General features: G+C 43.6%; 1 protein-coding gene across 1 annotated transcript in view; it reads left to right on the top strand.

Annotated features, from left to right (window-relative positions):
• The window catches only part of ANKFN1 (ankyrin repeat and fibronectin type III domain containing 1), a 1,441,385-nt gene that overhangs the window by 620,970 nt on the left and 794,517 nt on the right, over positions 1-25,898 (top strand). The window contains exon 8 of the mRNA XM_078650803.1: positions 22,581-22,680. Coding sequence (XP_078506929.1) covers positions 22,581-22,680 — 100 coding nt within the window. The remainder of the gene's footprint in view (positions 1-22,580; positions 22,681-25,898) is intronic.

The raw sequence follows: 25,898 nt of genomic DNA, 5'->3' as shown, positions 1-25,898 counted from the left end.
AAGAAAGATGCCAAGATCTGTGACTTAAGTGGTCCTGACTGTATTTTGTAGGTGACTGTTATATAAGAATAAAGGTGTATATGTTAGATTCCCCAGTGATTTTACTATGGTTGTGTGTAATATCAACAGTGCCACAGGTATACCAAAAATGTTTTAAACCCAATAACAATATTAACGCGCATATTATACTTAATGCACTCTATGGAAACCCTTATTCCCTGGTTATAATGGTTGTCCTGCTTGTATTTACAGATAACATTGTTTGAAAATACATATGGGCCTATTGGGGATGATGCTACCTTTTTTAACGACTTATGGTGGCGCATCTCCTCCTATCCTACATCAGTGATCATATGGGGCGGCAACGTAAATGTTTGTTTAGATCCAAGGTTAGACCGTTCAGCTTACTCTGAGTGATGTGGGAAGCAGGCAGCATTGATTTTAAATGAGTTGATAGAGGCAGAGGCCTTTATAGATATATGGAGGTCATGAAATCCAGAGGTGCGGGAAGGTACGTTTGCTTCCACAGTACATGAAACGTGGTAACGGCACGACTATCGGTTGGTGTCAAGGGAGGTGGCCTCTTGTTCTGTCTTAGTAAAAAACCTAGCAAGAATGCTATCTGACCATTCGCCGGTGTAAGACCCCCGTTCCAAAGGCAGCTGAAAGCATCCTCACTTACTGACTCAGTTTTCCGGGCAGAAATTGGGATGGCAATTCATAATTTGTTTGTGGAGAATGAGGGATCAGTGGATAGTGCAGGCTCTCTTTGGCAGGCATTTAAAGTTACAATAATGGGAGTGTGTATGAGTGTGCAAGCCAGTGTGTTGAAATATCTTAGATAAATAATAAGAAAGTTAGCAGATAAAATTTGCTTGTTAGAACGGGATTATGAGCTATGCCCGACACCTCAGATTAGAGAGCTGGTCTCTGAACATAATGAGACTGTGGATCAGGAGATATTGCACAAATTCCAGCGTTCGAGGGCACAATACTATGGGGAGGGTGGAAGGCCCAGTCGCTTGTTGGCAAAAAAGTTGGCAGCCCCCAGAGGACCGGAACACATCACTGAACTACTAGATGAAGACAAAATTATTGAGCATTCCACGTCCGAAATTGGTAAAGTATTTATTGACTTCTATTCTAAATTATATGGGGCCGGGCAAGAGACAGCTGAGGCTCAGATAAATGTATATTTAGAAGACATAGCGTTGGGATAGTTGTCCAATGGGCAAACTGAGTATTTGGTTCAACTATTTGATGAAGACAATGTAAAAGAAGCTATTAGGTCACTACCTACCTGTAAAGTCGCGGGGCTGGACAGCTTGCCCAGCGAGTTTTATAAAGCTTATATTGATGTGCTTGTTCCACAATTATTAAAAGTCTTCGCTGAAGCCTATTTTAACTGGAGTTCTTCCCCCGTACCTTAGGGAGGCCATGATTGTTACGCTTTTGAAACCTGAAAAAGTAGCTAATGGATGTGATTCTTACAGGCAACTGTCCCTCATAAATTTAGATACTAAAATACTAGCAAAAATGATTGCATCTAGACTGCAGCCTTTGGTCCCCAAGTTGGTCCTCCTAGACCAATCAGGTTTTGTCCCTAAGCTATTTACAGTACAGAACTTCCGCACTATCTTTGCAGTGCTGCATCATTTGGATCCAGGGACCCCGGCGGTTGCTGTGCTTCTTGATGCAGCAAAAACATTCAATTCGCGCCACTGGGGCTATATGTTTTTATTTTCGCGATGGATGGGCATGCCACCTTTTTTTGTGAAATGGATACAGCTATTGTACACCAACCCTGTAGCACATGTGCGAGTGAATGGATGGGTATCTGATTGTTTTACAATTTGTAAAGGCACGCGACAGGGGTGTCCACTGTCTGCCAATGCTTTTTTTTGGCATTGGAGCCATTAGCATATAAGATGAGGCAAAAGCACTCTCCAGCTGCACTGGGGTCCAGGCAGCCTCCATTGATCATCTCGCTATATGCAGATAACATGTTATTATATGTCTGAGATCAAGACACACAACTCTTCCTCCTGCTGCAGGAGCATGTTTTATTTGAACAAATTCAGGGCTGGGGATCAACTGGGCAAAGTCCACGATTTTTCCACTGACTGATTGTACTCAAAAGGTAGTGTTGGATTATCCACTCACCTGGTTGGCTAACCCGGTGAAATATTTGGGGGTCTGGGTACATAAAGAGCTGGAGACTGTAATACATATGAACTATGGATGAGCTGTCACTGCAATTACTGAACAAATCTCATGTTGGAAGCGACTGCCGCTGTCGCTGGTGGATAGAATCACTGTTGTAAATATTACAGTACTTCCCAAGTTGCTGTGTCTCTTTACTAATATCCCAATTAGGTTAAACATTACCTTTTTTTAAATGTTGAAAATATGCTTACTGTCACTAATATGGGCTGGCAAGCAACCGAGATGCAGCTGAAATACGTTGACGCAGCCATTTGAGAGAAGTGGCTTTGAGGTGCCAGACAAATGCCTTTACTACCTATGTGCCCAGGTGCAGTTTGCGCATTATTGGCTGTTTCCACAGAAGAATATGCTGCAGTTGGCGGTGGAGGCGGACACTGTGCATCCAATGCCATTGCCAGCAACGATTCTCCATAAAAGTAAAAGTGGTAGTAATAAGGAAATTAACCCAGTTGATTGAACTGTATGGGCATGGGACACTCTAACTAAACGGGCGGGGAGAAAGTATATATACGCACCAGGTATGCCACTTAAGGCACATCTGGGGATATCAGTGGTGCAGGAGCTTGGGGCCCAGATTGTTTTTCAAAGTGTAGGGATTACAAAATTGGGGGACATGTATCGAAATGGAAATTTCCTGACTATGTTAGAGTTTCAAACTGGGCAACAGTATAAACTTATGAATGGGTTTATATATGCCGGACACATTTTGCAGGCGTTGCAGTTGGTTTTGAACATGGGTAAATGTAGGGGAATGATCACTAAAATGTACTCCACATCTCAATGTGAGAATGAATGGGACAACTCCCCAGCATTGGACAAATGGAATGCTGTTTTGGAGACTCCCATGTTGCATGCTAATTGGGAAATTTGCTGTAAATTAACTGGACGTTTAACTGCCAATTGTAATTGCATATTATTAATTTCAAATATATACATCCGATATATTACACCCCTGTTAGAATGTTTAAATTTGGATTGTATGAAGATGCGAGGTGCCCCAGATGCTGTCAGGACGGAGCAGATTTTGTGCATTTGGCATGGCTAAAATATTTGAGTGGGGTGGTAAAAGCACTATCAGATATGATAAATTAATATATTGCTTGTGAAGCGGAAATGTGCCTGTTAGGATTATTGAATAAAATCAAGCCATGTAGTAGGCGATTTGTGGCAATACTATGCTAATGGCTAAACGTGAAGTTGCAATGGACTGGACTTCCAAAGCTGTGCCGACACTGAGAAAATGGATACGTGTTCTTGTGTAGTGTAAGGAACAATTGAATGTATATGCAGAGGAGTTACCTGAGGCCTCTAGACCCATAGATTTCTGGGCTCAGCTAACTGTTTATTTGCTGGAACACCCAGATATGACCTAGACATGTGCTACCAGGGGTTATTTAGACTTGGGAAATGTTAGACAGAATACTGTGGTATCGGTTTACACTGCTGGTATTATGATGTTCTGCTGCACTATTTCACTCTGCTCACATTATCTATTGTTGGGATAGGGTGGCGGTGAGGTGGGAGGGTGCGTTGGTTAGACAAGAAGGAAAAAAGATACACTAGCAGTATTTTTAATAGTCCCTACAATGGTGTAACCCTATATTAACAATATATGCAATAGTAGTATTGGCTGTATTGTATACTAGCAGCCTGTCCTGACCTTGTCCGGGAGCTTTCAGGCTTCCCCCCTACCCCCGCCTGCCCCAACATTGCCCAGCAGCCCATGCCCCCGCCCGCCCCGTCCCCCGCCTGCCGCCTTGCCCGACCCTCGCGTGGCCTGAGTCAATCCCCGTCCCCGTCCCCCGCCTTCCCCTGTGGTATTGGGTATCGTCAGGTCTACATACTCTGTGAAAACTCTCGAACACCATAGAATAGAAGTTGGCACGGAAACTAGAAATGCAAAAGACAGGTTTATTAAGACCCCATGGGGTGGTGGTACATTCCTACAGCACCCTTCGGTAATGCAAGAAGTATCACATCGAACAAATGGTTGCGCGACCTCTTTTATACAAGTTTACCAGTAATAAAAAATAGGCGGTACACTCTTTTCACAGTTTAGGTACATATAAGGGCATTTTTGAAAACACAGCCAACATGTGGGAGGAGTTTTAGTACCACTGGTCAGTTGTAGAAGACATTCCTGTGAGGTGACCACTCATTAACCCGAATACTCGAATACGCATGCGTGAGCTTGACCAGTGCTAAAAATAGCCTGTTGCCGGGCAGGATAAATGGTCATGGGTACAGAGGAAGGACAAAAGGGCATGCTGACCACGAGGCCGCATGTTCATACAAAATGGAAGCCAGGAAATACAAAATGGCCTCTGCACGTTTGGTCAAGTTAACAATGGAAGTTCGTGTAGCTGAGCTAAATGCTAACTCAGTTGCTGCCAAATTACGACAGACGGCCCTTTTAGCATTTCGCTGAAGCTACCTCATAACGGAAGTAATCAGGATACTCGTCATCAATATTAATCATCATTATTTTCAGCATTTCTTTGTTAATCATTTGCTCGTTTTTAGCAATAGCTCGTTTAGATGGAATACAGGCTGTAATACATACAGAGCATAAGGTAGGGCCACATTGAATACATAAACAAAGGAAAATAGAGTATTCCAATAATCATACATAGGATCGTCAGTAATTTCCAACCCCAGGTACTAAGCAAAGTCCAGAACCAATTAGAGAATGTCCATGTACCATTTTCTGGGTGAATTTCAGCAGCAATTTTATGCAATTTTGAAATGGCATCATACACTGAAGGCGAATTATCTGGAACGTAAACACAACAACTACTTCCGATAATACGATCAGCTAGTACGACATCTAGAACCATTCGGTTCTGGAGCGTTACAATTCTGGTAATTTGGAGTTCCTCAGTTAAGTTCCCTAATGCAGAGGCAGTTTCATTAGCAACAGCTTCCACAACACGTGTTAGCCGTCTTATTTTTCTGCTGTTTAAAGCAGCACCAACGAAGGAAAACAGGCCTAAATTAAAATCTACATATTGTTGCAAAGAAGTGTCTGTTTGGTCTACATTTTCAGTCTCTAATGTTCTCTTAACTCTATTTAATATAAAATCGCGATATAGTACAAAATCATTATGGTACATAGGCGGGGCAATAAACACAGGGGGTAGTACAAAAGATATATAGCAAGTTCCTAACCACCCAATGGGAAGACGATGATATCCTTTATTTCCACAAATAAAATAAGTATTTCGGGAGGCTACAAAAGCGATACCATTTGGTGTATCAAATGTGAGAGTAGTATTACATTCACTTCTCCCCACCGGAATTGTACCTTTATTACGCACACATAATTCAGCCTTGGTATCATTAACAGTAATCACATGTAAATGAGACATATTTGTAATCCGTTGATTAGTGAAAATACGAGGCGTAGATACATTGTCCCGTCGATATTCTTCCCACTCAAATTTAGTTCCTTCTGCCTGTGGGTAACCATCTCTATCATTGTAACAAATTTTATTCAATCGAAAAAGTAGTCCACCTTTTGTTGGCCATCTCAGGGTAAAAAGAAGAGTATACCAAGCATTGCAAGAACCATTATGAGAAAAGGGAAGAGGAATGAGTGGAGTTCCTCCTTTCTTCTGATGTCCAGGCAACATTCCACATACCCAACAGTTCGAAGTGTTCGTCATATTATGGGTGTGATGTAGAATCTGAATGAAGCTGTTATTTAAATAAGTCTGTCTATGTCTCTCTTCATGATAAGGTAGAGTAAAATGGAAATGTTCAGATGGGATTGGAGTGGTAGGCAGTAAATATTCTCGTGCAGGAAGCAATCGTTCTACAGTCCAAGCTATTACTGCTATTACCACTATAGTCACAACAAAAAGCACTGCACCAAGAATTCTCCTGTTCCTCATTGTCATAGGTGCCATAGTACAAAGAACAAAGTTTCAAAAAATAAACTAAAAAATAAAAATTGAGTGCTAAGATCCGAGGTAACCGCTGGTATCTTCTCCGAGATTCAAGACGGGTGTTGCTACACTGGCCAGAACTGATCCCCCCCCCCTTGATATTCTCAGCTTCCGTTTTCGCAAACCTCAGAACGGTAACTCAACCAGTCTTGCATAAAAACTATTTCCTTGAACGTAGGTTATACTTCACTCCACCAGAAACAGTGTGGTCCGGGAAGGCTTCCTCCGACTCGTGAGGCGTAGTAGCTGGGCTCTTCTCTACATCCAAGATGTCTCGATAATCAGACAGCACCGCAGGATTCACCAGGTCCGGAGAGATACGACGGCAGTGAGTAGAATGTATCCACCGCTTCTTATTCGTGACTCGCACAGCCATCCGAGTTGCCAACAATACTTGTTCAGGGCCACGCCACCTCATCTCCAAACTGCTGGTTCTCTCGAACGCACGGACCATCACATGGTCCCCAGGACAGAGATCGTGAGCCTCTCCAATGGAGTTGTCGGGAAGCGCTTCTCGAACCTGTTGATGAATAGAAAGTAAACCATTTGTTAATCGTGCCAAATAATCGTTCATCATTGTACAAGGCACATCATGTATTAAGCTAGGCTTTGGAACTCCCCAGATGTTCATAGGCCTTCCAAACACCACTTCATAGGGTGTGAGGCCAGATCGGGAATGTGGCACTGATCTAATAGATAGTAATGCCAAAGGCATTCCATCCGGCCATTTCAAAGAGGTGGATGACACAATCTTTGCTAGCTTCAATTTCAGAGTTGCATTATACCTTTCCACAAGACCTGCTGACTGCGGGTGAAATACAGCGTGGAATCTTTGTTTAATTCCCAATCCTTTCAGGACATACTCCACTACTTTCCCAACAAAATAAGGACCAATATCATTCCACAGATATTTATAAACCCCATAGCGTGGGAAGTACTCTTTGAGTAACACCTTAGCTGTTGTCAACGCAGTATTATCCTTGTGGGGAAGGCCTCGATCCACTTACTGAAGGCACACACCACCACTAAGACATACTTCAAGTTGTTACAACGCTCACACTGGATGTAATCCATTTGTAATACTTCGAATGGTGCAGTAGGTGGAATAAGCCCTCCTTTAGGAGTATAAGTCCCTTTTGCAGGGTTGTGCTGCAAGCATATCAGACAGGTCTGAACCACTCTCTTAGCCGTGCTGGCAATCTCAGGATGCTCCCAAACTCGTGTAAGCAATTTAGTAATTGCAAGAGCTCCAACATGTGCCAGCCCATGTGTCATTTGAACCATTGCTTGCAAATAAGCGGCAGGCAATTTCCATCTCTCCATATCTTTGCTACGCCAACAACCCTCATCATCCAACACTCCCTCTGTCGCCCAAGTTGCAAGTTCAGCTTCAGATGCGGATTTTTGTATGTCCAATATTTCTTCTCTAGCATCATGCCATCGCTCTGCCTGTGATTTCACCACATACATGGGAGAGACATTTTGTAACATGGCAGTCTCTCTTGCTATGTGATTTGCAAAAGCGTTTCCTTGTCCTATTTTGTCTGTCACCTTCTTATGTGCACTACATTTAATTATCGCTACTTTCTTTGGACATAATAGTGCATTCAGGAGATCACGTACTAATTCTCCATGCATGATATGCACTCCATGTGAGGTCAGGAACCCTCGTTACTTCCAAAGTAGGCCAAAATCGTGCACTACTCCAAAAGCGTAATGGCTGTCAGTATAGATATTCACGCATAATCCAGCACTTATCTCACAGGCTTTCGTTAAAGCTATCAATTCAGCTGCTTGGGCCGATTTTTGCGGTATTCGTGCTGTTTCTACCACTGTCTTAAGTGTCATGATCGCATAGGCTGCGGAAGTTGTACCATCTGGCAGCTTCAAACACGATCCATCATCCCACAGTTCCCCATCTACATCTGGAAGTGGCGTATCCTGTAAATCGATACGACCCTTTGTCTGTTCTTCGGTCAGAAAAACACAATCATGTTGTTCTTCCTTCTGGGGCTCAGCAACAGGATATGGCAATAAAGTAGCAGGGTTCAAAGTGGCGCACCTCTTCAGTGTAATATGTTGCGCCAACAGCGTTAACTCGTATCCTGTTAAACGGGCGCTAGTTAGATGCTGTGTTTTCGTTTGGTTCAATAAAGCATCTACCGCATGGGGAACTAACACCAACAATTTGTGTGACAAAACTATCCCCTCACTCTGTCGTATGGCCACAGCTGTTGCTGTGACTGCTCGAAAACATCCAGGCAATCCTCGAGCCACAGGATCGAGTACTGCTGAGAAGTACGCACAAGGCCTCTGTTTATCTCCGTGTGCCTGCACTAAGACTGACAATGCACACCCATCCTTCTCATGTACATATAGTGTGAAGATCTTTGTATAATCTGGTGTACCTAACACTGGTGCAGAACAAAGGGCTTGTCTCAATTGTCCAAAAGCATTCTGACATTCTTCTGTCCATTCAAGGGGAATTGGTGTAGTTTTGGACAACAACGCTTACAAAGGTTTTATAATATGTGAAAATCCTAGTATCCACTGTCTACAAAGGACGTCAAACCTATAAAGGCACGAACATCTTTCTGAGTGCAAGGGACTGGTGTATCTAATATTGCTTGAATGCCGTCTGATGTCAATGCACGTCCCTCCTTAGACAAAAGATGACCGAGGTAGGTCACCTTTGGTCTACAATATTGCAACTTCTTCTTTGAGACCTTGTGATTATTCTCGGCAAGGAAGGAAAGCAGGGAAAGAGTACTCTCCTCACATTGTTCCTGCGTGCCTGCTGCAAGTAAAATGTCATCTACATATTGAATAAGAGCCACCCCAGAATGTAAATGAAAGGAATCAAGCTGCCTTTTTAAAGCCTGGCTATAAATGCTAGGGCTTTCTGTGTAACCTTGAGGAACCCGACAAAATCTATATGATTTGTTATTTAATGTGAAACCGAACAAATATCGGCTATCAGGATGAATAGGAATCGAGAAGAACGCATTCTTCAAGTCAATAACAGTAAATGTAGTGGCGGTAGGTGGAATCAAAGTGAGTAAAGTGGTAATATCAGACACCACCGGGTATTGGGGTACAACTATCTTATTAATTTCCCTCAAATCAATAATAAAATGATAGATTTTAGTGTCTGTGTCTTTCTTAAGGACCGGAAGAATTGGGCTATTACAAACATTATAGGGGACTTCCTCCACCACCCCTGCCTCAATCAAGTCATTCACAATATGTATCAAAGCCATTTCACCTTCTCTGCATATCTTATACTATGGTATGCGGGGCAAAGACACTCCCTCCTTTACAGTAATATGTACGGGAGGAATAATCATTTGACCCACATCAGTATCAGAAGTGGCCCATTAAGTGCTTGGAAGAGAAGCTAACGCATCGGCCTCCTGCATGAGGCACGATCTCGCAACCTCTGGGTAGTTCTCGTTCAAAATAACCCGTACCCCTTCAGGGGCACAGCGTATAGTTGCTCAAAAATGTTTTAGCATATCAAGTCCCACAATATTATCTGGCGTGTTTGGAGATAACAAAAACGGGCATTGGGCAGTAAATTTGTCAATGCGAAATGTAAGAGGTTGAGACAATGGGCTAAGAGAAGGTGTTCCATCGAACCCTATTGAAGTAATTGTTTCGCCAGACAGGGGAGCCTGTGGAACCAAGTGTTTGGACAGGGTGCTACGAGTAGCTCCTGTATCGACCAGAAACTGATCAGTAGAACCCAAAACATGTGCTGATATATATGGACCCCTTTGATCGACTGGTACCTCAACCGATTCCACACCCCATCCTACGCAATCCTATGCATAATTATTATCCTGAGACTCTGTAAACTCTCCTTCAGCTATCTGATACTGATTCCGTCAATCAAAAGTATTATGATCAGCCTGACCACGACCCCTTGCTTCAAACCTACCGCGATCATTCGCTCCACTCCTCGACCCTGAATAACTATTCCGTGACCTTCCACCCCCCCCGACCACGCTGATTACGCTGTTCTCGAAGCACCGGACAATCTGAAGCCCAGTGTCCAAACTGTTTACAGTATGCACACTGATCCTCAGAAATGTCAGAACGGGTGGAAGACGTACCATACGATCCTCGTCTACCCCTATCATTCCCTCTCGACTGCGTAGCATAAACCTGAGCCAACATCACCTTCGTCTTTAAATCCTTCGCTTTCTTATCACTACTTTCTTTAGCCTCCAATTCCTGTCGTTCATAATACTGAGCCATAGTCAATAAAGAAGCAGGAGTTGCCGTGGTCCATGAACTTTCACTAGTCTTTAATCGTCGTGCAATCTCCGGTAGGAGATTAGCCACATACTTATCAGCGAACAAATGCCTGCCCGTGTCTTCTGTTAATAATTGCCCACTGTAATCATGAAACGCTTCCTCAAAACGGGAAAAGAAGTCAGAGACCGATTCATCCAGCTTCTGTTTACAAGAAGCCAACATTGTCCAATCAATTTTCTTAGGGGGGACAAGTGTTTTTAATTTAGTCAAAATAGCCGCCGGGAGATCTAAAATCATTTGACACGGCTTACATGCGGGTTCCCTATCCAAATCAGCTTGAGCTAAGTCCTTCCAATCTGCACCTAAAATCACTCGATCATCAAACTTACGAATAGCTCTCCACATATCAGGGGGCAATATTAACCCAAAGAAAAGATCAATGTCAACTAATGTCATAACACACGAAGAAATAGCACCTTCCACTCCTTCATAGAAAGCTGCTGGATTTTTACGAGGATCAGGCAAAGCATTTTTAAGTGTCATAACATCTGTTCTATTCCAGGGCGTATAAACCCAATTATATATAAAATAGCCCTTCGCATCTTTAGACGTCTTTTCATCTTCTGTGCCTTGCCCTTTAGGAGGGACATACAAAGCCGCAGCTTCTCGCATAGGCATAACATGAGCTGCAGCGCTCTTATCTGTTTCAAAGATAGGACACTCTTTCGATACTTCCGTCGATCCGGATGCAGGCGGACCCGATGCCTTTTTCGCCGTTCGTAGTCGTGACGCTTCATCCCGCAGCTTAATCAAACACTGAAAAAATTCATCCGCATCTGCAAGAACAAAAACACCTTTATGTAAATTATCACGACCAACTGATATATCCTTAGGTTCCAACTCAGATGAATACTTTCTAAATCGTTCAACAACTTCATCTCCTAAATGATCCAAGAAATACAATCGTTCTCTATCAGACCACTTACGCATAAGACCATCGATTTCTGAAACAGTTATAGAATTAATATTAAGTTCACGAGCAAACCCACGTAATTCCGAGGCTCGATCAGCACTTAGCCTGGTACGCTGATCTCCCTCTCTATCCTCGTCGGAGTCCTCATCTGGGGCCGTAGGCAGAACATACGGAGGCGGGCAACGATCTAATAATGAAAAATCATCCGATTCATTAGTAGGGACAGGATACAGAGGACGTCGGATAGGAAACTGACCATTAACTTGTAAATTACGTTCTCGAATTTCTCTCTCTTTCTGTTCCTGCAATTCTTTTTCCTCCAACTGTAAAGCTTTATCGCGAGCAGCCTTTCGCTGCTCCCTGTTCGCCAAGGCTTGTTCACGCTTCATTCGTTCACGCACCGCAACAAACACTGCTCCACATATTGAACCTTTCGCAGATCAAACGACCCATGTAGAGGCCATTGCAATTCACGATCAGTTTTTGTATATTTATGCCATAATGTACTATACATATGGGAGGAAGGCCAAATTTTATGTACATTTCACGATTAGGTGTTCCCTCTGGGGGAGCCGGCTGAGATTCATTTAATCGATAATTGGTACCATTTCCAAAACAGCACATTCCTCGAAGTGTGCTGAAAACAGGCACGTCAAAATATCACGAAAAACGCGATACTACATAAAAAATGGCACTTAAATATGTCTTACACACAGTGTGCCGTTCAAACAAATACAAAGTCAGAGAAATATCCCTACATGCCTGTCTATGTGAGGTGCACTCCACATATAACTCAAATCATAAGTCCAAATGTTAGCTAACTCAAACAAATCCAAAAAGCCACAGTAAGTGTCAGTAGACTATCTTACCAATCACAAGCTTACCAAATATTCTCAAACGTCCAGGTTCCAACTGCCAAATTCTTTAATCGAATCAGCCAAACGGGCACTGCACGACAACCCAACCGATCAGGATCTCAGTCGAGGACCGGCGCCACCTGGAAGGTCGGGTCAGAAGGAAAGGAAGAAACACAGTGGGTGCCGAGACTCGGGTCATTCAGTGGCAGCGTACGCGGCCATGGCGAGTTTCCAATCCTTCGTCGGGACCTCTCCTTCGGGCATCCGAGTCGCCGATGAGTCCCTTCGTTGTCGATAATTTGTGGTATTGGGTTTCGTCAGGTCTACATACTCTGTGAAAACTCTCAAACACCATAGAATAGAAGTTGGCACGGTAACTGGAAATGCAAAAGACAGGTTTATTAAGACCCCATGGGGTGGTGGTACATTCCTACAGCACCCTTCGGTAATGCAAGAAGTATCACACCGAACATCAGTGCGCGACCTCTTTTATAAAAGTTTAACAGTAATAAAAAATAGGCGGTACACTCTTTTCACAGTTTAGGTACACATAAGGGCATTTTTGAAAACACAGCCAACATGTGGGAGGAGTTTTAGTACCACTGGTCAGTTGTAGAAGACATTCCTGAGAGGTGACCACTCATTAACCCAAATAATCGAATACGCATGCTTGAGCTTGACCAGTGCTAAAAATAGCCTGTTGCCGGGCAGGATAAATGGTCATGGGTACAGAGGAAGGACAAAAGGGCATGCTGACCACGAGGCCGCATGTTCATACAAAATGGAAGCCAGGAAATACAAAAAGGCCTCCGCACGTTTGGTCAAGTTAACAATGGAAGTTTGTGTAGCTGAGCTAAATGCTAACTCAGTTGCTGCCAAATTACGACACCCCGACCCCCGCCTGCCCCGACATTGCCTTTTGGCCGTTCCCCGCCTGCAGCCTGTGCCCCCGCCCGCCCTGTCCCCCGCCTGCTGCCTGGCCCAACCCTCGCGTGGCCTAAGTCAATCCCTGTCCCGGTCCCCGTCCCCCGCCTTCCCCAACCCCCGCCTGCCCCGACATTGCCTTTTGGCCGTTCCCCGCCTGGCCCGACACCCGCCTGCTTACCTTTTCCGCCGCTCCTGAGTTCACAGATCCTCGCCGCTCTGCTCCTCACCACTTGTCTGCCACCGCTCCTCCCCCACGCCATGTCCGCCTCTCCGTGCTGCTCTTCACCTGACCGCTCCTCCCCCGCGCCATGGCCAGAGCTCCTCTGACGCCGCTCTGACGCCGCTCCTCGACGTGAGCACGCACGTCGCGGCCGGCGCTACTTTGGGAAGGACTACTATTTTTCAAATATTAATTTTTTAAATAAGGTTTATTTTTAAACTTTATATAGCCTATAACCATCTACACACCCTGACGATATCTACTGTGTATCGGGTGTGTAGATTGGCGCAGTGGTTCCGGAGTTTACCCGCCTCAAAGCCTGAAACTTTCTCCTTTATTATAGTAGTATAAAACTCACACATTAAATCCAAGCCCATGTACTAAGTTTGCTTGATGTACTGCATTTCCACTAGCTCCAAATATCAAGCTCAGGTACTCGCCTCACGTCGCAAAATGTATCAGAATCCAAAAGGCTCCCTCACCACAGCTAAAAGCAGAAAGACAGGTGTGCACACCATGGAACAACGTTTTTCCCTAAACAAAATGGCAGCCAAAGATGTAGAGAATTAAGTTTACATTGCACACGTTTCATTACATTGGAGTCCCAATCTAAGATAGCACCGGAAAAGTGTCACAGTGTTATTCCACACACGCGCAGAACTCGGTGCCTACACTCTGAAGCATGGAACTCTGTCAATGGCAAAAACGTCCTCCTGTTGCGTGGTGAGTGTGGTTCGATACAAAATCTTCATGAGCAAGCCAAACACAATACATGACACACAGTAAACCTGAAAAATCTCCAGACATACAGTACCTTAAGGCAAATCTTGCAATGCTTCCTTCTTAATCCACCGAATATTAACAGCTCTGGCATTTCCGTAGCATAGGCACCACTACAGGGGTTGGTGCTGAGATAGAAAGTCGCCCCCTGCATGAGTTTCCTCATCGCCAAGTTCTTCTGCTGTGTTCTTACTATAAAGTACTGCAACAGATCCAACTTTTCAGGTGTTTCAATGGTGTATTATAAAAGCAGAAGAGAAACACCAAACAGACACTTCACCTTGCTGGTGCCCCACCAACTGCCACCACCAACCACAACATTCCCCCTCAACATTCCAGATGACATGGGGAAAGTTCGAACTCACAGAACATAACCAGAACATAGCAAACACAAGGAGATGCTAGACGGAGCGATGAAACTTTTCAGCCACTCATCCCCAGTCACAGATCTGGGTTGAATCCATCATTGTTCTTTAGCACACTTCGCCACCTCAGTTCAGAGCCAGCTATATGCAAAACCGTCTTGACCCGTGCCTAATGGGAACAGTCCACCCGGAACTGCCAAGCCAGGTCTTCCCTGAACTGGAAAAAAGCATCCTGGGACCGGTTTGGGGATAACATCGCTCATCAGCACGCTAGTTTGAATCCAGTGGCAAAGTGAGCAAGGGACCTACGTCTGGGCATACCCTGCCAACTTAGGGTGAACAAAGCAAATACAAGGAGATGATGGATGGAGCGTTGAAACTTTTCAGACACTCACCCCTAGTCACTAGATTGAATCCATCATCGTTCTTTAGCTCACTTCGCCACCTCAGTTCAGACTGAGCTATATGCAAATCAGGCTTGACCCTGTCCCTCATGGGAATTGTCCAGCACGAACTGCCAAGGCAAGTCTTCCCTGAACTGGAAACAAGCATCCTGGGACCGGTTTCGGGATAACAGCCCTCATCAATCAGGCTAGCTTGAATCCAGTGGCAAAGTGAGGAAGGGACCCACGTCTAGGCAAGCCCTGCAAACTTAGGGCAAACAAATAAAAGACAAGGAGATGATGGACGGAGCGCTGAATCTTTTCAGAACTCACCCCTAGTCACAGATCTGGGTTGAATCCATCATCGTTCTTTAGCTCACTTTGCCACCTCAGTTCAAACCCAGCTATATGCAAATCAGTCTTCACCCTGTGCCTCATGGGAACAGTCCAGTCCGAACTGCCAAGCCAGGTCTTCCCTGAACCAGAAACAAGCATCCTGGGACAGGTTTCGGGATAACATACCCCATCAGTCAGGCTAACTTGAATCCAGTGTCAAAGTGAACAAGGTCCCCACGTCTGGGCATACCCTCCCAACTTAGGGCGAACAAAGCAAACACAATGAGATCATGGACCGAGCGCTGAAACTTTTCAGACACTCACCACCAGTCACAGATCTGGGTTGAATCCATCATCATTTTTTGACTCACTTAGCCACCTCAGTTCATACCCAACTATATGCAAATCAGTCTTGACCCTGTGCTTCATGGTATTAGTCCAGCCGGAACTACCAAACCAGGTCTTCCCTGAACCAGAAACAAGCATCCTGGGACCGGTTTCGGGATTACATCCCTCATCAGCCAGGCTAGCTTGAATCCAGTGGCAAAGTGAGCAATGGACCCACGTCTGGGCATACCCTGCCAACTTAGGGCGAACAAAGCAAACAAAAGGAGATGATGGACGGAGCGCTGAAACTTTTCAGACACTCACTCTCAGTCACAGATCTGGGTTGAATCCATCATTGTTCTTTAGCTTACTTCGTCACCTCCGTTCAGAACCAGCTATATGCAAATTAGTCTTGACCCTGTACCTCATGAGAACAGTCCAGCCCAAACTGCCAAGCCAGATCTTCCCTGAACCAGAAACAAGCATCTTGGGACTGGTTTCGGGATAACATCCCTCATCAGCCTGGCTAGCTTGGTTCCAGTGGCAAAGTGAGCAAGGGACCCACGTCCGGGCATACCCTGCCAACTTAGAGCAAACAAAGAAAACACAAGGAGATGATGGACGGAGCGCTGAATCTTTTCAGAACTCACCCCTAGTCACAGATCTGGGTTGAATCCATCATCGTTCTTTAGCTCACTTCGCCACCTCAGTTCAGACCCAGCTATATGCAAATCAGTCTTCACCCTCTGCCTCATGGGAACAGTCCAGTCCGAACTGCCAAGCCAGGTCTTCCCTGAACCAGAAACAAGCATCCTGGGACAGGTTTCAGGATAACATAACCCATCAGCCATGCTAGCTGGAATCCAGTGTCAAAGTGAGCAAGGGCCCCACGTCTGGGCATACCCTCCCAACTTAGGGCGAACATAGCAAACACAAGGAGATGATGGACGGAGCACTGAAACTTTTCAGACACTCACTCTCTGTTCACTCCTGGAGAAGTAGCTCGGTGCTAGCACTGCAGGCAAGTTCTGGTGCATTCAGAACAGCCAGGTTTTTAATATTTTCTTAGTATTCCGGAAATCAGGGCAGGTTCTTCCATTTATACCAGGCCGAGTATGAAAAAGACCTGCAACTAAATCTGGTTGTATGGATACGGGGATCAGCAGAAGAGCTTTATTGGAAGACCGTAACTGTCTAGGAGGCTGGTAATGTCTGAGTCTTGAATAAAGGAGGGCAGATAAGGATTGATAGAATGACTTGTGCGTCAAACAACACAGATTGAAAACTATGCGTTTTCTTACAGGCAGCCAATGCAGTTTTTTTAGTATGGGGGCAGAGGGAGACCATGCAAGGAAATTGCAGATCGACATGCGCTGGGTTCTGCGCAACTTGCAATTTGGTCAGCAAGGTGTCATTAGCAGATGCCAATAAAGCATTCCCGGAGTCCAGTCGAATACCTACGAGGATTTTCCTAATGGTGGAGGGAAGCCTAGGAAAAGGTTTTCCTAAGAGTCCCATTGGGGCAAGACACATGCCGCATGTAGAGTTGATCACTTCCTTACGGAAGGGAGCGGTGCCAAGGTCGGGGGAGGGACCAGCATCCTGGCCATAGCTCCTGGACTTTGCCAAATAACAAGATCTCAGATAATTCACTGTTAAGTTGGAGGCAATTATTAGCCATCCAGTTAGCAATTTCTGACATACAATATGCAAATTGTGCTTTCCCTTTGTCAGGGTCAGGACCAAAAGAGACAAAGAGTTGTGTCACCTGCGTATGTTATGATCTCCATGCTGCATGCTCCCATGGTCTGACCCAAAGGTGGCATTAAAATGGGTTGAACTCCGCATGAATCCTGAGGGACCCCATTATTGATGTGCTTAGTTCTTGATTTAGAATGTCTGAGACAAACATATTGTGTGCTATTGTATGGGAGTCCCTAAGCCAATGTAGCGCTCTGCCATGAGTGCATGCTTCATATAATCTGTGGATTAAAATAGAGTGGGAGACAGTGTAAAAAGCCGCAGACAGGTCTGAGAGTACTAACATTACTGGAGTACCAGCATCTATTAGTATCAAAGAATGAGCCATCTCAGTGCTTTGTAGTACTCTAAAGTCAGATTTACGAAGAGTCTAAAATCTTATGGGCTTCTAGAAAGGATATTGTGTATTAACAAAGCTTTCTAAGGCATTTGCAAGCAAAGGGAGCAAAGAGACCACCAGTATATATTTCAGTAAGACTTCAGGGTTTAGAGAGAGCTTTTTAAGAAGCAAAGATACTTGTGCACAATTCTATTCAGTTGGCATGTTTGCCGAACCCAGAGCCAGGGTAAACAATGTAATTATGGAACATGCCAGATGACAGGCTAAACTGGTCACAGTTCTGGGGCGGCAGGAATCACAGAGGGAGCCTGATTTGGCAAGAGCTAGTATCTTCACTACCTGTTCCGTTGAGCAGGGATCAAAGTCATACAAGCTAGCATTGATATTAGGATGAGGTTGATTCCAATCTAATTACATCTTTAGATGTACAGTGCTAGGTGGGAAGCTCAAGTAGATGGTGTTAATTTTCCCTTCAAAAAATCTGCGAGAGAGTTAGTGTTTTTGGGAAGCCTGGATATTAGTCATGCATGCAAGCGGTTTCATAAAATAAATTATTCTATCCCTCAGCTTGTCTCTTACCTTACTCTTGTCCCTTGACCTGTCTACATCTCTTTGCATTTTTCGCCTCTCATCATTCTCCCTTTTTCTATTAAATTCTCTTTATTCAATTTACGTATCAAAACCATGAAAGCATGAATATAGAAGTCCATAAAAACATTAACATATTACATTTGATAGAAGATAAAAAAAACTCTGGGCTATGAAACATAATTAATCATTCATCATGTGCAGACTGCAGCTATTAAAAAAATTACTAAATGTTTGAGAATAAACTAATCTACTAACATCTACTAACATCTGTATATATAAGAGAACCGGGTGAACTTGTGAAAACCCTCTCCCCAAGGGGAACAGGGGAACAATAAAAGTTTTCCTGGGGGCAACATAACATTTACAAAACATTATAAACTGCAATGAATCCTGTGGGAACCTATTGTCGCAACTGCTGGACCCAAGGTATTGGCATCAGGAATCCTTTCTAGGGGAGGCTAAAATTAGGTGTAATAAATTACATCTAAATCTTGCAGCAAGAATATATGCCTATTTTTTTTCAGAACGGTTACATAAGTCCCCATGGCCAAAGAGGTACTTACCATAACATATTTCCTAAAACGAATTTCGTAGCGCGGGCTGCATCGCATTTTGCGATGCAGGGCACGCTACGAAATTCGTTTTATTAATTAATTTGTTTACTTACCTCCAATTATCCATCATCCAGTTTTTAGCATCCCCCACCCTGCCCCTCCTCCGCCCCGCCTTTTGCCCCACCGCAACTCCCTCCACGGGCTGCGGCTGTGGCGTGGTGAGCAAAAAACAATGGATTAAACCCAGATCAGTGACTCGGGGTGAATGCTTGATTTTTCAGCATTTCTTTCAACATCTATTCTTTTTGTTTCTTTCTGCCCTTAGCATCATCTCCCTGTCTATAAAGTGGTCCTTTACCCATTTATAGACCCCTCTGCAAATGCCCTGAGGTTGGGTAAGTAACTCTGCCCTCTCCATTTTAGTGACAGCTTCCCTTACTTACTTGAACCAGGTATTTTTGGGGCACCATCAAGTAAAAAACAATCTTTAATAATTAGATGGTAATGATTAAAGTCTTCCTTGGACCCGATCCTGATCTGAGTCAGTAATGGGCAGAGGGCTATCTGGTCAATAACATCCTTAATCCCCAATTCTTGGTGCACACAGAAGGTCGACGTGCTTTTGACGACACACAAGACGCACCTGAGGAAATCATTTTCCTCAGAGTGGAGCTCATAAGTGTCAAGAAAGCCTCATATGTCACTCCCATACAAAGCTATGAGACACACCTGGCCTGATAGATCTTAACTAAGGCCTCTAGCGGTGTACTACCCAGCCTTGATTCGAAACTAAAAACATCACCAATAGACTTCCTAAGCTCCTGCTTCTTGGTGGTGATCAGAGATTTCCGGCTCAATTTGGTGTCAAATAACAGCCCAAAACTGAGGAAACTCTTGACTTTTGCTATTATATGGTGATTTATGGTAGGGGGTCTTAGTTCTAGCAATCTGGAGCTCCACCACCATTATATATGATTTGGAGAAGTTAACAGCCAGATCTAATTCACCCATAAAGGAGTCAGAAGAATTCAAAATACTTTGAAGACCATTCAGTGTCCTCGCCATCCAGACAGCTTTCTATGCATAAAGAAGTACAGGCAGGGAGCGCAAGCCTATAAGTAGACAATCTGAATTAGCTGCAATTAAATATTGTTTCAACCCATTTACATCAAGGAAGAATAGAAAAAGGGCCAGGATAGACCGTTGTCGGAACCCCCAACTCATTTTAAAGCTGATAGTACAGGCAGAGTAGGTTGTATAGCTAACTGTTGCAGTGGTATTTTGTTGTAATGAAGATAGGCAGTCAAGGTAGATTTCCATGTACATTTATTATAAGCAAGATGTTACAAGTTTGAGCCCCACCAGGAGCAGGGATAGATTTATCATAAGCACGATGTTACAATGTTGAGTCCCACCAGGAGCCGGCTCCCTGCTGCTCAGCCCTTACTTCAACTGACACTCTCTCTCGTCCAACATTTCATAACCAGCACTCACACCAACATTCAACTCCACCGACACACAGGCTGAGCAGTAGGTATAACATATTTGCATGAAGGTCTTGCAAAAAGAAAACTATATTGGGTCCACCACAAGTCCCAATAAAAGTTTCCACAGCCTATCACGGTTAACACACACAATCAAGCACAACTGTGATATCCATTAAGGCCAGTTGGTTTAATTCAGATTGGGCAATAGTGTATTTGTTAATCACTGTATGAAGATTCATACATTGGTCAATGATGGATTCGTCCGACTGAAAACCATTTTGAGAATCTGAGATGATGTTATTTTCCTCAGCCCAGTTTCTGAGTCCCTCTAATATCATACACCCCAAGGCCTTAGCAATCAAATCTATAAGAGATATGGGCCTCTGGGACTGCAGATTTTCTTTGTTTCCCTTTTTACAAATGGGCACTATAATGGATGATGACAAAGATGGGGGATGGTCCCCCCCCCTTACCACGGCTTTAAGGATCATGGTCACCAACAGGGCCCAGAAGTCTATGTTGCTGACACATAGATCGGGTGGGATACTGGCAGGTACCGGAACCATTTACCTTGTAACACACTTAATACCCTGTATTGTCTCTTCCAGGGAAAAGACGATATTAGATCACCCCTGCATCAGTCCTCCCTGCACCACCGTAGCTGGGTAACTTGTACTATTATAAATGCCTTCGAAGTGGATGATGCAGTCGCGTGCCGCTATATGATGTACAAAATGGGGGAATTCAACTGGCTAAAACAAGGCTGGTTAATAATGCGACAAAAGGTCAAGCTCTTTCTCTCGGGAACACTCATGTATCAGGTATTCCAACGCCAAGGTCCCTTTCCTTCTCTTCAATTCCTCCTCGTAATTACTCTGACAAATTGCTACATGCACATTATCTCTGGGGTATGTTTTGAGAGCACTTTGTAAATTGCATAAAGCCCTTTAACATTAAGCGTAAAACCACTTTGGAGCAATAATGGGGGAGTTGGAGGAGATGAGTGTAAAAGGTCAGCGACCTTTTGAGAAATACGTCCAAATGCTGATACGAGCATATGATCTGGAGAAGTGAGGTCAAGACAAATTTTTTCGTCTCTCATCATTCTCTCGTGTTTCTATCATTTTCTCTTCCCTATTTCATTTCCACTTCTCTTTCTCTCTTAGTTGTTTCTTCGTACCTGTCTATCACTGTATCACTTCCCTCTCTCACCTGTCTTCCCATTTTCTCTCTCAGCTACTTCAAAGCCTGCCTCTTAACCATTATTTACCTCCCGCCCACCTCCCCTTCATCCCTCTGTCAGGTACCTCTTTCTCACCTGTGTTTGGCTGTTTCTCATTTCCCTCTGCCTCCTCTTACTCGGCCAGCTCTCGTTCTTACCTGTCTCGCTTGCTGTCTCCCATCACCTCTCCATCATATATACCTCTTTCTAACCTTTACTGTCTGACTTTTTATCACCCTTTCTCTTTTACCTGTCTCCCCTTCTTTGTGTTTCCTCTGTCCCAATCTCAGCTGCTTGATGCCCTAGAACTCCTCCTCGTCTGTATCACCATCTTACTTGGTTGTGTCCACTCTCTCGTTATTTCTTTATCTCTTACACACCCCTCTCTCCCTCTCCCTAAACTGCATCATCTACTCTCACGTTCTTTCTGTCTTTCTTCTTCCACTGATGTGTCGGTATATTCTACAGCTGCTGCGGTACTATTTTATTCCTCCTTTTCCATGCTTATTGACAGCAAGATAGACGGTGGAGTCTTGTTTACTGTGACCCTCTTCACCAAAAAGCAATGAGCAAAGTTGTGAACTTGCTCTGGGAAAACTGCAGGCTGTTATCAGGAAATGGCTAAATGTTCCTCTTTTGTCACTGAGTAGACTGCAGAGGTGGGTAAGTGGATGGGAATCTTGAGGAAAGCTGGGACTTGTGGTTCAACCCTGATTACATAAGGATCAGCATTGTCAAGTCATCGTTGCTCACCATTATGTGAACTTGCACCATCATATCCGTTGCAGTGCTTAGCGGATTGGGTGCTGAACTATGTTTCAATTTTCAGATTGTATTCATACATGTATATCTATGTTGGCGCACACATAACATATCTAGTTGGATTTCTTATTGATTGTTGCACACATACAAAAACAGGTTTTTAGCTTTTTATGTAACTTTTTCTTTTTAATCAAATGAAACATACAGCATAATTTGCATTGATTTTCCAGTTAACAGATACATGTTTTATTTTACATTTCAGAAAATACTAAATTACAGAATCCTAGCCGCAAACAATCCGTTTCAAGGAGCTTAAAGCATCTTTTCCATTCTTCAAATAAGTTTGTGAAAACTTTAAAAAGGTCAGTAATGAATTAAACGTGTTTTTCATCACACATGGATAAAGTTTGAAGCTTAGGATTTGATCAAGTGTAGTGCATGAAATGCAGATCTCGCTTTTATTTGTGATACATTTTGAACATTGCGATCAATATCTGTCTAGCTCTATTGATGTCAATATCGTCACACCGGCGCTTAAATGACTATTTATTTACATTCAAAAATATTTGAATTTTCCAGTTGTATTAAGCTGCTCCATATCTCAAATAATATGTTATAAGTGGGCAACCCAATATACCCTTGAGCGTTCGGGCAAGAGAGTGATAGGGTAAAGATACCTTCAAGGGATTTCACTGATAGTTTTTTATACTAGTTTGTAAATATAATTCAAGACCCAAATCAATGGTGGTCTATATTTAAACATAAAAGTCGTTATTATTCATTCGAATTTTAAGCAGTCACAATATGTGATCAAATCAGAAAAAGGCAAAAGAACGGGTGTATGTAGAAAAAAGATGTATTTTATATGTATTATTAATCAAATAGGGTATTCAGAAAGTATATCAACAATGTTACAAGAAGTACATAATACAGAAATAAAACAACTTCATTGTTTTCTTCTTTGTTGTGATAAATACAGAAAGTTGAAAGAAAAAGCGTAGGTCGACGTTTCGGTCTCTAGAAATATATTGCTGAGACCATCTTCAGGACAAAACGAAGATATACAGGAAGACCCCTTTACAATGTGCAGAGTGCCCGTTATTTGTAGCAGTTTTTCAATGATGATTGTAACTGATCAAAATAGTTTCCAGATGGTCCTATAATTGCAGTGCCTTAGATAGCCTTGAAGCAGTATTGAGTTGTATGAAGCTGACTGTCTTCAAACGATGTCGGGATAAACAAAATATCTTAATTTTAGGAAACCAGCTCGTCATGTTTATCGCTGATATTCTCGATGGTCTATGCACCTTAGTTTGTTAAGGTAGCTTGTCGCGTTTGGCGTGGATATTGTCAATGATCTTTGTACCTCTCTTAGTCGAGTATTTTTGATCGTGACCTCTGCTAACCAATGTTGCAACGGTGCATAGAGAGAGCCTCTTTCACGAGTCTAAGATTGGCCTTTTTGAACAAACCTATTAAAAGGTGACGCCAGGGCATTAGATAAAATGGGCAAATATTAATACAAAATGAAGGGTATCCTGTGGAGATCGATGATCGCAGCTGCAGGGTCCCTTTGACTCACCTGAATTAGTGAAACCCGCAGGCTCAGCTAGTAAATGATGAAAAAGGTTGAGCCTAAATCATACATTGCACCACAGAAGGGAATGCACAGTCAATTTGTGTGGATTTGAAATTTAGAGGGTTAATGAAAAAAATGTAGGACAAATGTTCGCTGGCGAATTTGCCCCATATATTTCACGTTTGCCCCTGTGAGTTCAGCATGTTTAAGAGGAATAGGGTATGACTGCACCGTGTGTACACCTTGCACACAGGCCTCACTGGGTCTGGCTGAAGAAGTTGCTCTATGAGTTCTGTGATGTCATGATTTGGGGTATTTTATCACTGCCGTTGCATCCTTTGCTCCCAGCATTGCATACCCATAGCACAGGATCATGTTCAGTTAATTAGAGGTAGAGCATGTGCTCTTCAACTATTTCATTTGCTTTCCTCTCATTCAATCACTTTGCATTTTTTATTCATATTTGGATATAGCATGTACTAAGCCAGAGTGCATCAGAGTGCTTTACATAACACAGCATCAGAATAAGAAGCGAAGCAGAGGAGTGGATTCAAATATCGACATAATACACACTCTAGGCGACCATGGGGCAAATCATCCATAAACTGCGATAAACATCGCAGAGCGCACTTTGCGCAAATTTGCTTAACGCCGGCTATCACCAGATTTGATCGCCGAGATAACGCGTTATCATCAACGTTTATCTCCACGGCTATGGAAAATCCGGCGATAGCGACAAAATGAGTGTACATCGCTGGAAATCCAGCGATACAACTACAGCGCTAAGGGAATCCTTGGTGATAGGGAGCTGTGGACTTAGGCTTAGAATCCACCTCCCTTTATGAACATAGCTAAGTCTGAAATTTCGCAGACGTTAGCTGATGGAGTTAACCGCGGTTAGCGCAGCTTTTTATATCGCTATGGATGTCCTGGGTCAGCTTGTTGATAGAGAGTAGTGCAGTTAGCGATGTTTCCCATGTTGTTGTGAGAGGAAACGCCTTCTTTATATTTCATTAGAGATGCGAAGCGAGACGTTAGTGGAACGGCGGCTGACACAAGGAAACACGCGCTGATGCCTATTAGCGTGTCCTTGCTGATACTGAGGTAATTTATTTGCCGCTTATCGGCCGAAAACGGTCGTTAAAGTAGTGTTGTTGGTCTTGTTGATATGCCCCCATGTTCTTTCTAGGTGAAAGGGAGATCGAAACTCAGTACAATTCTCAACGTCATTCGTAGACAGTGTTATGGAAAGTCTGCACGCTCCCATCCTATCTCCGACATAGGGAGGCTTCACCTACTCCATTTTCATGATTATTAGGGTGACAGTTATGTGTGGTCTCAGTGGCAGTTAATCCAAGTCATTGACTCGAGGCCATTACACGTGGGGGCTGTGTTCATCCAAACAATTCCTATCGCAAGTGGTCCCTTTGAAGAGCAGTGTGGTTGAAAGCAGCCTACTGAGTAGGAAGACTTTGAGTTGTCTTTTTAACACTGGAATGGAGGACAGCGCTCACATTTATGGGGGAATCCAATTGAACATTTAAAGGAGCACATTCAGAAAAGGACTGGTTCAGAGTTCAATATTATACATTACGCAAGGGCCTACTGCACTTCCCTGTATATTTTACACCCCAACAAAGTGGAAATGGTCCAAGATTGTGCACACTTGCTTTTGGAAGACATAGGGGCTTAGACCAGATTGTGGCCAAAAACATCTTGCATGGATCCCCCACTGAGCATAGTCAGAGGGCATGCACAGTGGGATCTGCGATATAGTCATTTTGAGAATGTCAATCAGTGGTTTAGTGCCTTCCATCTAGTATGAACAGGCCAGGTTCAGTTCCACGTAGGAACAGAGCGTCGCCTTCAACCATTTCTTGTGATCTTGTCTCAAGCATACACTTGAATCAAACATAATGTCATTGTACATACAGTACATACTGTCATTGTACATACAGTAATGTCATTGTTGATATAATTTGAGAATTTATCATTGATGTC

This window comes from Lissotriton helveticus, chromosome 7 (genome assembly GCF_964261635.1).
Source record: "Lissotriton helveticus chromosome 7, aLisHel1.1, whole genome shotgun sequence".
Lineage (NCBI taxonomy): Eukaryota > Metazoa > Chordata > Amphibia > Caudata > Salamandridae > Lissotriton > Lissotriton helveticus.
Note: the sequence above shows the minus strand (reverse complement) of the source record. Positions and strands in the feature narration are given on the sequence as shown.